At 37.0% G+C, this 13,401-nt stretch overlaps 1 protein-coding gene across 9 annotated transcripts in view; it reads right to left on the bottom strand.

Annotated features, from left to right (window-relative positions):
- THOC2 (THO complex 2) overlaps positions 1–13,401 on the bottom strand; it is a 116,849-nt gene that overhangs the window by 14,530 nt on the left and 88,918 nt on the right. For 7 of the 9 annotated variants that reach the window (XM_044235339.1, XM_044235337.1, XM_044235341.1 and 4 more), the window contains exons 23-33: positions 9,274–9,549; positions 8,053–8,194; positions 7,459–7,616; positions 6,424–6,552; positions 5,955–6,086; positions 5,685–5,869; positions 4,999–5,177; positions 4,643–4,745; positions 3,514–3,944; positions 3,227–3,285; positions 1,700–1,735 (exon numbers count right to left, since the gene is read on the bottom strand). In XM_044235339.1, coding sequence (XP_044091274.1) covers positions 1,700–1,735; positions 3,227–3,285; positions 3,514–3,944; positions 4,643–4,745; positions 4,999–5,177; positions 5,685–5,869; positions 5,955–6,086; positions 6,424–6,552; positions 7,459–7,616; positions 8,053–8,194; positions 9,274–9,549 — 1,830 coding nt within the window. The remainder of the gene's footprint in view (positions 1–1,699; positions 1,736–3,226; positions 3,286–3,513; positions 3,945–4,642; positions 4,746–4,998; positions 5,178–5,684; positions 5,870–5,954; positions 6,087–6,423; positions 6,553–7,458; positions 7,617–8,052; positions 8,195–9,273; positions 9,550–13,401) is intronic. The other 2 variants (XM_044235340.1, XM_044235344.1) reach the window with 1 other exon arrangement.

Raw genomic sequence — 13,401 nt, 5'->3', positions numbered from 1 at the left:
TCAAGGGACCACGGCGCCTGGGTGGCTCAGTGGGTTAAAGCCTCTGCCTTCGGCTTAGGTCATGATCCCAGGGTCCTGAGATGGAGCCCCACATCGGGCTCTCTGCTCAGCAGGGAGCCAGCTTCCTCCTCTCTCTGACTGTCTCTCTACCTACTTGTGATCTCTGTCAAATAAATAAATAAAGTCTTTAAAAAAAAAGAATCAAGGAACCTACATTTTTTTGCATTTTTTTTTTCATTCTGGTAAGAATACTTGAGGAACCTTAATTTCAGTCCAAGTTTTGGTACTACAAACAAGTTATGTGCCACTGGGAAAAGATCAAGAACTTTTTTAGTTTCTTATTTGTCCAAAAGACACTACCCTCCTGCCCTACCTACCTCACAGCACTGTTATGAGCATGAAATGAAATAACGTGTTTATCTCACATGTTTTATTTTCAAAATGCTTTCACAAATGTAAGAAACCATAATTTTCATCACTGATGAGAAATTCCAGTTAACTGTAACAGCAGGTTTCAAACTGCTTCAAAGTATGTTTCAGGAAATAAATACTCCCCAGGTAACATTGTTAACCCATGAATTTAAAATAGCTCATACAAGCCACTGGTTTAAAACTGACATACACAGTCCCAAACTGGTTATGAAAACCAAATGTATTGCAATACATACTTAATTTAGCCAATAAAAAGTTTTACTTTAAAAGAAAGCATTCACACAGTACAGCTAATACTCTTTTGATTAATACAGTATATTCTAAAAACAATGCTACAATTTCAGGACAAAGGCACATTAGCTAACCTAAACTATTAAAAAAATTAGTGCTTATTGCCCAATATCCACAGACATTTCATTATAAAACTACAGATCTAAAAGCAGTTTTTAATGTCAACTGCCTTTGTTTCAAAATTTCATTTTGTATTGGTCGACCAATAAGAGATAATACTTAGCAGATATAAGAGGAGGCAAAGTAGAAAATCAAAGTGAAAGAGGTACAAATTTTATAATAAGTAGACAAAATAACATGAACAATGGACAATTCAACTACAATAATGAGGTGAACTCTGTAATAAGATACACAAACTGCACATTATTTTTAGAAGAAGAATACTCAAGAAAGTAGGCAAGAATTAATACTGGCATGTAAACACGATCATCAAGTTGAGTATTCCCCGCCAAGAGAATGATTAGTTGACATTAACCAGATTTCTTAATATTCTGCTACAACCACCAAAAATGTAGCTCAGCAGAGGCAAGAGAAAGAGTTTTATGGACTGAAATGGGCTCAGTTTTTAGAACAGTATGTGAATGCATCAAATTCCTTTTCTGGTCTTTTGAGTTGTCTAAAAAAGTCAGAAAACAACCTGACAGATTTGTTTTGAGAAATTAAATAAGCTTACTCCCCAAAACAAACCAACAACCCCTTCCCCAAACCTTAAACTTATTTCCAGATTTTGAAGCATAAAAGGATAATGCATAACACAGCAAGCAAAGAGAGATTATAGAAATGTTGCCACATTACACACATTTGGTAACAATCTCCTTAAAAGGGACCGCTGTCATCCATTGTTTCAGTTTGTGATAGGAATTTTTAAAGGTTATTCACTAGCTTACTGAATTTACTAGGGTGAAGGTATCTATTAAATAAATGAAGAATTTTTTTTTTGTTTTACTTAGGCATGATGATTTTAAAAGACTCAAACCTTTGCTGAAGACTCCTTGAGTTCGATGAGACTGTCCTGTAGAAAATGAATGGAGATGACAGGTGAGCTGGCATAGTTCTCAGAACCCAGAGGAACTTTGGGAAGTATGGCTGTAACCTGGAAATAAACCAGCTACTTCTTGTGAGGATAAATCTTGTGATGTCAATTATTATATGAATATCAACAATAGAAAACAAAAGCAAAACCATGTAATGGAACTGTAATGTTAAAAAAACTAAATTATATGTACTCAACATAACAAATAAAAAATCTCTCTGCTCATAATTTAAAGATAAATGTCAATGCCACATTTTTCGTAACACAGTACTTGGCTATAAGTAATGTTAAGAGGCTTTAGAAAGCAAAACACTTTTTTCCCTCCACAGAAAGTTTAAAACAGTGGAGGTCACTGTGGAAGAACATTATCTTACATTTTCATAGTTATTCTTTAATTGGGAGGTTTCAAATTTTACTTATAACTCTACCATAAATATAGACATGTTTAATCCTAGCCAAAAGACTTAGTGGCATTATATTAACAAGAAAACAAAATGTATTCTCTACAAGAGTAGTCACTTTTTTGCAAAGTGCCTCTGATGGTGAATCTCATGCCTCCCACAAAGAAAGCACTTTAAAAAAAGAAAGAAAGAAAAAGAAATCAATTACGGTATTTCACCACAGTGCTCTTGATGAAGAATTAGTTAACTTACAGTTTTAAAAGTTCAACGTACTGCAAATTCAAAGATTCCATGAAATTAGATGACTTTAGAATTAAAATTAAATATGGAGCAAGGAATGGCTACCCTGAGTCTTCAAGAAGGCTACACCCACGATTTTGTGCTGCAGTTGAATGCCTGGGGTTTCTCTTTGCTGGGTGGTAGGATTGGATGCCACATCTGCTTTTATCGTAACGCAAGGTTCAACTTGTTGGGAACCCAATGGGTATAAACAAACCTCCAAGGGAAGATACAACAGAAGCTGCATGCTCACTGAATATACACAACTACAGGAGAACTGATCACCAAGGAGACTTTAAAATGGAACGCCTTTCAAGATTCCTTCTTAGAAGGCACACATCGGTATGATGCTCATCAAGAAGCTTGATGAATTCAGAGGTATCTTGTTTATCCTGTATCATCCAGGAAGTCTTCAGTGCTATATATTCTTCAATATTTATGCTGAAAAATAGGCTTCATTCTGCTGAAAAGATTCATTTGCTTGTAGCTACCATTGCACTCCAAAAAAGACTGCTTAAAGCAGTGAGGCACTTCTGGGTAAAATTTTTCTTGCACTTTGAAACACTATAAAATTAGTGCTAGGTCCTTGAAGTTTTAATATTTTTATAATAAAAATACTCAATAGGAAAAAATATCAGTCCACCAATATGTAAAAAATTCATTTTCTAATGCAATATAAAACCTCCAGTGGCTCCAGTGAATACTTGGCACAAGACTTGAAGGAAGTCAGGACACGTATTCCAACCAGGTGAGCCTAACATGGACGCTGCCTTCCTCAGGCTATACTAACCTTTACTGTTGAGGAATGTGATGGAGAAGGGTGGGTATCAATTTTGCGGCGTTTTTGTTCTGTTGGTACAAAAAGAAATGGTCACAGTAAGATAGTGTTCTACTTTTTCCAAGCACTTAAAAAAAAATCACCATTTAAAAAATCACCTTTAAGTCATCAAGTATCCGCTCCCTGCAAAAGTAAAGTCCCTAGATAACTTGCCAAAACAAGGAGACAAGAACCAACTATACATTAACAAGAACCAAAAGTAAACAAATATAAATGAATATAAATGAAGGCAAACTTGCCCCTTTCAGGCTCTGCAACATCTGATCGGGGAACAGGTGACTTCAAGGACCCAGAAACTGGTGTTTTTTCTCCTCCTTTAACATTTTCCTTTGATTTCATTTCCTTTGCTATATCTCTTTCTCTGGATGGCTCCTTCTCTCTTTCCTTTTCTTGAATCGATTTTGATTCTACAGTGGGGACAGTGGTTTTGAATTTCTCATCTTTAGCTTTTTCTTCCTTCTTGAATTTTTCTTTCTCTTTGTCAGACTTAGGTGTTCTTTCCTTCGTCTCTCTTGCTTTTTCATCTTTGTTTGGCCGCTCTTCCTTCGGTTTTTCTTTACCATCTTTACCAAGTACCCTGGCCTCTGGAGTAGTAGCTGGAGTCTTTTCTTTTTTCTCTTTTTCTTTCTCTTTCCCTTTTTCTTTGTCATTTTCTTTAACAGCTTTGCTGCTTAAGAATAAAAACACGAGATTTTAAGACAAACTGTCATAAAATATAGCCCACGTTACAAATTATAAAGGGTTTCTTACTGACTTCGAAAATACTAGAAGAGTAGCCCTTTGAAAACTAAAGGACTTTAAAGACAAGTGAAAAGAAAGTACCACTTCTTTTTTTTTATTTTGAGGAGGCACTTCTTTATTCAGTAAATAATAAATGACCAAATTCATGAACAGAAGATTAAAAAAGAATGATTAAAATGATGTGAGGCCATTTTCTGTATGTTCATAACCTCTGAGGATTACTAGGTCACAACCAAAAATTATCCCACAAGCCGACCAAGGGTGCTAATATCAGAAGCAGGATTACTTGGCTGGATGGATCACTGGTCGAAATTAGTGTAGGCTTCTCTTGTGTTCATTATCCTTACCCAGAATGCCCACAGCAAGCACTCAATCCTAAAATGTATTTCTAACTTCACCACTTACCTTCACCTGTGTAACTCAGCAGGGGAAACAATGTCAGTCTCAGCATTATATAAAACATAAGGAGGGCAGTTAAGCGCATCATCAAACTAGAGGTACATATAAAATTTCAAGCTCCAACATAAATGACTTTCATAGTATTCAAATACCAGCCTCTTTCATTCATGTCTAATGAGGTTAATCATACAAGAATTCAGAATTCTGACATACAGTCAGTGTCCCTACCTGTTAGAGCTACTGTTTCCATTGCTTGAATTCCCTTTCGGTGTGGCACTAGAAGCTTTATTAACAGCTTTCACACCACACTGAGATCTCTCCCTTGATTTATCTGAAATAAAGTAAAGTTTTATTTGACAAGCCCCTAAATGTAAACAAACTACAATTTCACAGCAAAACGATTAGAGATTAATTAGAAAGAAACAAAGGGCTAATTTCTTCTTGATAGTTATATACTTCTACCTAAGGAATGAACTATAATACTAGCCAACATTTTGTCATCTTATATAAAACATTTTATATAAAACATCTTAGGTTTGTTGAAACAAAGCACATTACTTATAAATTTCTACAAATAAGCGTACCAGTCTCCTCAGTACTGCTTTCATCCGACTTAGATGCACTTCCTATCGACGATGAAGAAGGCCCACCACCAGGCCCATTTTGTACACTGGCAACTGCATTCCTCGGAGGGGGGTCTTTGTGATGAAACTCATTTTCAGGTATCATGTATGACTTTCTACTTTTCAACTGCCCAGAGTAGCTGAAAGTCGCACAAAGTGTTTAAATATACAAATACAAATCAAAAGCACAAACTGGAGTTTAAAAGAATAAAACTAGCAAGTTATTCACTCTGCTACTTCGTTTCAGAGAATAAAAAAATACTAATTTTCAGTAAGTTTCTGAAGGTCTTTATAGAGAGCCCCAGATGCTTTCTTAAAAAATAAAAGTTTCAATGTAAACTAATCCTTAAACTAAGATGCCTTTTTTCCACTACTGAAGATCCAAAACTCAACTGATGATAAAATTACATTTCCTTCAAATCAAGACATATTGTATATGACTTTTGAAACTATCATCCAGTATAGACCGGAAGCTGATAATCAGAAGTGACAACTCTCACCAGCCTGTGGGAACATGATCGCATAATCTCCCATAATCTCCTGAAGTAAGGCAGAAGATAAACTTCAACACTGTAAAACATTTTAAAGTCTTCAGAATCCTTCTGTCATCTAGTCTCATAAATCACATTAAAGTATAATTGTGTTACCCCATAGCCAATGCATATAGATCTGGCCTCTTCTCTTTTTCTTCTTGGCAGATTTTATGCACTCTTCTTTCCAACGCCTGACCCAAATTCAAAACTTTTGGGTACCAAGGAAGTATTTTTGTTAGCACAATCAAGATATTCCTGATGTGAGTATATTCGCCTGTTTCAAGGCAATGTACGGATGCCTACAACAAACATTTTAAGATCTATTATTATAAAAGTATAAGTATAAAGAGAAAAACAACCTTTAAGAAACATAATTTTTTTTACCTTGGTTAGTTTATAATGCCATTTATGTACAACATGTCGAAAATTTTCATAGTCTAACTGGTCAGCTTTATTTCCACCATCAAATCCAGTGGCCCGCAATATAGTTAGGAATCCTGGATAATTTCCACATTCCTTGAAAATAAAGGGGGGTTGTTAAAGAAAAATTCTGTTCCTAAACTAGCAGAAGCTGAAAACTTAAGTGGACTAGATTAAAGATTCCACACAAAAACAAGATGTGTATTTGAATGACAGGTAGTTTTCACAGAAAAGTTCAGTTTATTCAATGGTATGAATTTGCAATGTCAGTTTGAGATAGATTTTTTAATATCTATCACCTTTTAATAATCAATGAATGATGATTAAATTTTAAACACTGTTTTACAACTAAATCTGAAACTCAGCTTCCCTTTCAGAACTGAACAACCTACAGATTACATGGGTAAAATGTAAGGGTGTTTATTAACCATACCTTTTCATACGTGGCTCTGTCACTATGCCACCTGGTCACAGTCTCTAACATGCAGCAAAGAAATCTCCCATATCGACTAGCTTCATTTTCGGTACAGCTTGCAACTGTGTAAATGATATCAGAGAAAACCTACAGGAAAAATGTTTGAAAAATAAAAACAAATCAAGGTCAAATTAGTTCAAAATAGTAAAATGTTGTTATAGCAAATCATAGTAAATTAAACAGGTTAGTTTAGTCAAAATGTACCTTCCCTTTCTATAGTCACAATTCCAGAAACCTTTAGAGATTTTGGCCTTTGTGAGGAAATAGCACATTCATAAAGCAACAATAAACTTTTATTTTTAAAAAACTGAATTACAATGACAGTGAAAAAAACTATCATTATTATTACAACACAACTTCTTCAATGAAGACTTAGCCATAGATATTACTGGAGTTAGGAGGACAGTAAGCAGAGACAAGGCTGACAGAAACTAGAAATAGGCAGCTGACATGCTATGACATATACTACATTTTTAAACCTCAAAAGCAGTCATTTACTATTAAGAAAAAAGCCAGATGCAAAAATACATAAATGTGACCATCCTGAAAAGCATCCCTGCTTTTATGTATGTGCGAAGGTATAAGCTGTTTTGTTTTTTGAGGGGGAGAAGGTGAAGGTTAAGAAAAGAGTTCTATTATGACAAACATATAAACCCATATTATGAGTTAAAAGATTAACTAGGAGTGCCTACTACATGTCCAGCACTATTCAAAGCACTTTTGTGTACAGTGACTCGTTTAATCCTCACAACAATCTTATGAAGCAAGTACTATTATCCCATTTTACAGGTAAGAAAACTGAGGCACAGAGAGGTTAAAAAACTTGCCAAAGATCATATAGCTAAAAAGTAGCAGAGCTAGGATTCAAGTTCAGGCACTTGGCTCTTGAGTTCATGCTTTTAACCACACACACAATTAATACCTCTATAGATTATAATGTTTAGCTATCTTTGTGTGAGACTTTTTTTTAAGGTTGCAATAAAAAGAACTTACTCGATCATAGCAAAGAAGTGTGGAAAAATTTGGAGTTTTCTGTTGATGTACCAATTCAACAAAACGAGCACAGTAAACAGCATCAATTGCTGAAAAAATACATCGAGGAAATATACACAGCTGTAGAAATTTTGTGATGGTCTCATTTTTGGTAGATTCTAAAAATAAGGGAAGAATATATTAAGTGGTAAACTTCTTCCTCAAGTGCCTCAAGACCTCTAAACATGACGACATATTAGTTTGAGTGTAGAGAATGCTATAAAAAAAAAACCCACAAACTCTTTATAGTTTGTAACCAAAAGGTCATGCTTGGAATAAAACTTTCATTTTCACACTATGGGCATAAATTTTCTATCTATAACTTCTCCAGAAACATGATCATACAGAAAGGTTGTAAGTTAATTTCACCCGCAAACTAAATAAGTTCCTTCAGTGAACATGTGAGGTTGGCTCTGCATTAATAAATAACCAAAGATTGGGACAGTGAACACTGAGCTGAAATACAAACATCATACACTTCAATACCTCTGAAGTTATAGAGGTTTGCTTTTGTCATTTGGCAGTAGTAGGAATGTAACAGTTCCAACAACTTACTTGCTAAAAGCCAGTTGTCCTTTTCCAGTTTCAGTCTCTGTAGAACTCGCTGTACATGTTCCATCTGTTTCTTTTCTTCTTCAAGAAGCTTGTCCTGAAGGGCAGTACAACGCTCTTTCTCTTTTTTCTTTTTATTTGGAGGCTACGAAGTATAAGTTAGATACTTTTCTAACTACACGCACATTACCTCCCTTCCTTTTAATTAAAAAATTCAGAAAGATCAGCGCAGATATTTTATATTAACTACTTCATAGGGATATTGAGGAGTCCACCTGAATGTGCTTTCACCACCATTCAACAAATCCAAAATCTGGTTTTCACATCAAAACAGGCTACCTTCCTAGCACTGATACTTTTAGTCTCAAGCATCAAGTCATCTTTGACTGTTCATTCTCCTTCATTTCAGCATCCCAACTGCTTAAAAGTCTCATGCATTCCCACTACCTCCACCAATAGTCTATGTTCTCAGTACTTCACAATGAATTACCCTAAGAGCCACCTAGCTGGACTCCAGCCTGATGCCAGTCCCTTCCCCTAACAAATGCATCTTTCAAGCCACTGTCAAGGGTAATCTTTCCAATATACCGTTTTTTTACCATTATCACTTCCCTGCTGGGGAATCTAATACAGCTCCCAATTTTATCAAGTCTTCTTTTCTATACTCTGGTTTCTCTTCAGATTGCATAAATCTTTCGCCTTTTACTAAAGTCTTCTTTTCTAACTTTAACTGCTCTACATAATCTGGTCCCACCCTAACCATTCAAATTTATCACTAAGCCCATTCACTACAGTAAAAGTGGTCTCTTAAAACCTTAAATTACTTCATACCTTTGCTAGAGCTGAGTGGCCAATCTGCCTCCTTATTTCCAAACCTAATCTATCTTCAAAGCCTATCCAGCTCAAGACTCACCTCTTCAATAAAGCCTTCTCCTAAAGAGTTCCCCTTTTGGGAACTCCTACTTTTCTTGCAATTGGAGTCCCATGGATCGTTTTAAGTTGCTAACACAATCTTCAGTTAGAAAAAAAAGGCAAACTCAAATACCTTTTGTGTGATCATAACTGCCACATATTCACCAAGCCCCTGCCCCCACCCACTCAGAGGTCACCATTAACTCATAGCAGTAAGATCATAGCTTTAAGGAACCTGAACTAATACAAAGCATGGGTAATGTCAAATTAATACCATGAAATTACTGTACTTGAGCTACTAGAACCACCTACCATTTCCTGATTGTCATCAATTGCTTTCATCTGGACTTTAAGTTTATTGACTTCCCGTTCATAGCTGGTGTGTGGAACTGCAAGGTCGTACATTGTCAATGACCAGAATGTGGCATAGAACTGAGGGCTGATGTCATCCCAGACTTTGGAAACATGTAAGGAGACCACTGCTTCATGGACAGGAGCCATCACCATTTCACATGATGTAATGTACTTATGAACTTTATGTTGTTGTTTACTTCCCTTTTCTGACTTTTTAAGTTCATCATATTTAGACTGAAGATAAAAAGTAAAAACAAACACAACACAATTTACTGCACTAACCTTCATAGTATAAAAGCCTATGTTCCCTTTTCTAGAATCAGAAGACAACCAATCAAAACTGTTGTAAGAATCCTAAGTTCTCACCAATGGCATTTCTTTTAAGATAAATCATCCCTGGAAGCTGTTCTCATCTTTAGTCCTATGTGCTCACTAGGAGCTTTTAAGATTCTTATTAAATCTGACCTGTTGCATAATAAATAGAGTATGTGTACCACCCTCCACCATCCATATCCCCAACTGTACTCTCTCTTACCACCACGTTAAGGATTGAACATACAGGGTTTCCACTTCTGCTTTTAAAATCTTCAAGGAAACCAAGTAAAGGGTCTTAACACTGGTAAAGAGGCATAATGGAACTAGTAACAGCCAATTAGCACAAGATGCTTTACTACTACACATAGCCCCTATTGGCCATTACAATTTGTCAGTTAAGAAAGTGGATCAGGAAAAAAAAAAGTGGATCGGGGTGCCTGGATAGCTCAGTCAGTGGAACGTGCAATTCTTGATCTCAGGGTTGTGAGCTCAAACCCCACGTTGGGTGTAGAAATTACTTGAAAAATAAAATCTTTAAAAAAAAGAGTGAGAAAGAAATTGGATCAACATTAAGAAAGGCTATGAGAAAGTTACTATAAGACTGCTAAGTAGGGTGACTGACTATCCAGGTTTGCCAGGGAATGAGGGGATTCCCAGTATGTAAGAGTACAGTGCCCAGGACGAACTGGTTACCCTACAGCTAAGCTAAATAAGACATTCTTCTCTTTTTTTTTCCTAAAGATTTTGTTTATTTGAGGGAGCCTGGGTGGCTCAGTGGGTTGAAGCCTCTGCCTTCGGCTTGGGTCATGGTCCCAGGGTCCTGGGATCGAGGCCCGCATCAGGCTCTCTGCTCGACAGGGAGTCTGCTTCCTCCTCTCTCTCTCTCTCTCTCTCTCTCTCTCTCTGCCAGCCTCTTTGCCTACTTGTGAACTCTCTCTCTGTCAAATAAATAAATAAAATCTTTAAAAAAAAAAAGATTTTGTTTATTTGAGAGTGAGCATGCTCGAGAGAGAGCAAAGGCAGTAGGAGGGGCAAGAGAGAAAGGGAAAAACAGACTCTCCACCAAGCAAGGAGCCCAACATAGGGTTCAATTCCAGGACACTAGCTAGAATCATGACCTGAACTGAAGGCTGATACTTAACCAGCTGAGCCACCCAGACATCCCTAAGTAAGACTCTCTATGAATGGATATGGTATGTTAAAGTTTAAAGCATGTGGGAATTGACACGCAGCTTTTTTAGACCAGACTGGTTTTATCCTAATTTGGAAGAGAGTCGGAGGAAGGCCATACTCTTAAGAGTATGAGGAAAAGAATCTGTTAGTACAATGGGAGGGAGCTACCTATTAGTTCATAAAGTATAACACCAAATGTAAAAAAGAAAATAATACAAAGTGTTGTTGCTATTGTCTCTCATGTCCTTCATTCTCTTTAGGATGAAAATTTTGTTTGCATTAGGCATCATCCCTGAAGATGAACATAAGAAGAGATCTAAAACTCACTTCTTTTTGTTAGAAAAGCATTTAAATCATCAGTTTGTGCTACACATGGAACCCAGAACTAGAAGGTCACAGGTCAAAGGTTCTACTTCCAGTTCTGCATTGTGGTAGGCAAGATTCTTGGCTCCTTACACTCCACCTGTCTTCTCTCCTAAGTGCCTCTGTAACCCAGGCTAACTGGACTGAAGATATAGAAGATATACTAAGTACTTTGTTTCAGAGGGTATCTTAAGCAGAATCTTGCAATTATTATAACTACAATCTGAGAATCCCTCAATTTTTTTGTAAGTGGAAAGATTTACCTTGTTACCCCCATTTTAGAGAGCATGCTGATAATTACGGAGCCCACACAGGTGAAAAACTACAAACAATATTACTTATGAGAGAGAGGTCCCAATTACATCACAGACCTGAGAGATTAGGAGCAAGAATAAGGAAGTGTTTTTGCACTTTGAGGGCAGGTCCTGTCGATGGTAACCAGTATCAATCTATGTGAGGCAGAATGACATCTGCTAAGATTCTAATAAAACATAGGATAAGCAGAACTGAAACTACCTGTATAGGACTAATTCGGGCAAGATCTAGAACATAAACTGGAGGAAAGCCTTTCTTTCAGTACTGTGTTACATGGTGGGTCTCAACAATAGAACTGAAAATTAGGTTTATAGGTATGCAAGGGTAATGATGTGGTAAAATAGCCCCCATCTCCCCAGTCCTTGGGTTCTGAATCTGTCACTTTTATTGCTAGGTACTGACCTAGTCCCTATCTAGTTAAAAAAAATTTAGGCTTGATCAGAAAAGACAACTACACTTCACATTTAACTAGGATGAATAGTTCCTGATCTAAAGTTAGTTGAACTCCCTCTTCAAGCTTACACCTTTAGTCAAATGGAGAGGCGTAACACTCTACATCTCAAGTCACCCAGTGCACTACATCTATGAAACAGAACTGATATCCACAGTTATTGCTATATTTCTAATTCCTGTTCAAAAAGCTCTTGTTGGCCCAATAACCTGAACAGTGTATGGCTGGCTGAATTATTCTCATTGACAACCTACTCAATTTATCAATTTATGGAAGGTCCTAACAGTCCTCTAATACTCATACCCTCTCATCAAAGGCTTTTCAAGAGAGGCTCTCACCCAAGAAGCAAAAGCAAGGATCCCCAGGAAGTCTGGGTGTCCATCCAATGCAACCAAGGTTGCCAAAGAACTCCTTTTCCAAAGGGTGTTATGTGGCCTATTGGTAACAGACTTACCCCTGATTTGGCTATATAGTCACCTCTACAGAGTTCTTTGTTTTCCTCTGCAACCCTGAGTGGGAAATGACATTTCTTTGTTTAGATTTTTTTATCTCTTAAATGACAAAGACACAATATTTTACAAAGGCTACAGAAAAGGTAGTTATTGATATGAATCATCTACTCCATTCCTGACCTGGAAAAATTCAGGTAACAAGGTGTTCCTGTTTGCTAGGCTTCAATATCGCTGATTAGTGTATTCACTTCTCAGTAACGCACAGGGCAGGTCAGAATTCCTGAAATGAAGCAACTTTCCCACCTCAGTCCTTCAAGAAATCAGGTCCCCTGCCTGCTGTATAGCTGAGACTTATCTACTGAAGGGTCAGGTGGCAATGCAAGACGTAACTACACAAAGAGTGCACACAGTTTTCTGGATTGAAAGATTCTAAAGGTAGGGAAAGAGCCCTAATACTACCCCCACCCCATCCCCTTTTCCCTTCTAGAGAATATAGCATGGTATTGCTGTGTAAGGCTAATCAAGTGATAATTAAATCAATTAACAGTTACCTGTTAGAGGGAAGTGTGACACTGTAGCAGCTGATATGTAAACACTAACAGCTGATGGTCAATTAAATGATCAATTAGACCCCAAATTTCTCAGTCTCTTTTTTCCACACCTCTACTACACAACCTTATGTTCCTACTGAGAACAAAGAAGGGATCCTAGTTTAAGAGAAAGGACCAAGATCTTCCCCCTAGAATCTGTAGTGAAAGCCTTCCTTGAGCAGTACAGACTTAAAACCACCAATAAATGAACGGAAGGGCCAGAATTCAAGCCTACACAAAGATAAAGAACATGCTGGGGCTCCAGTCAGAATGGAGAAGTACTATAGTTTCCGAACATAGGCCTGACTGTGGTCTGAAGGAAAAGGAAGAGTCAGTTCCCATTAAAGGTCACTGCTTTGCAGGCAGAAATCCAGGTGGCAGTTAGATAAGAAGAGGGAGGGCAGTCTCCTCTTGCCCCAACCATCCT

The sequence above is a fragment of the Neovison vison genome, chromosome X, assembly GCF_020171115.1.
Source record: "Neovison vison isolate M4711 chromosome X, ASM_NN_V1, whole genome shotgun sequence".
Taxonomy (NCBI): Eukaryota; Metazoa; Chordata; class Mammalia; order Carnivora; family Mustelidae; genus Neogale; species Neogale vison.
This window is presented reverse-complemented; position numbering and strand designations above follow the sequence as displayed.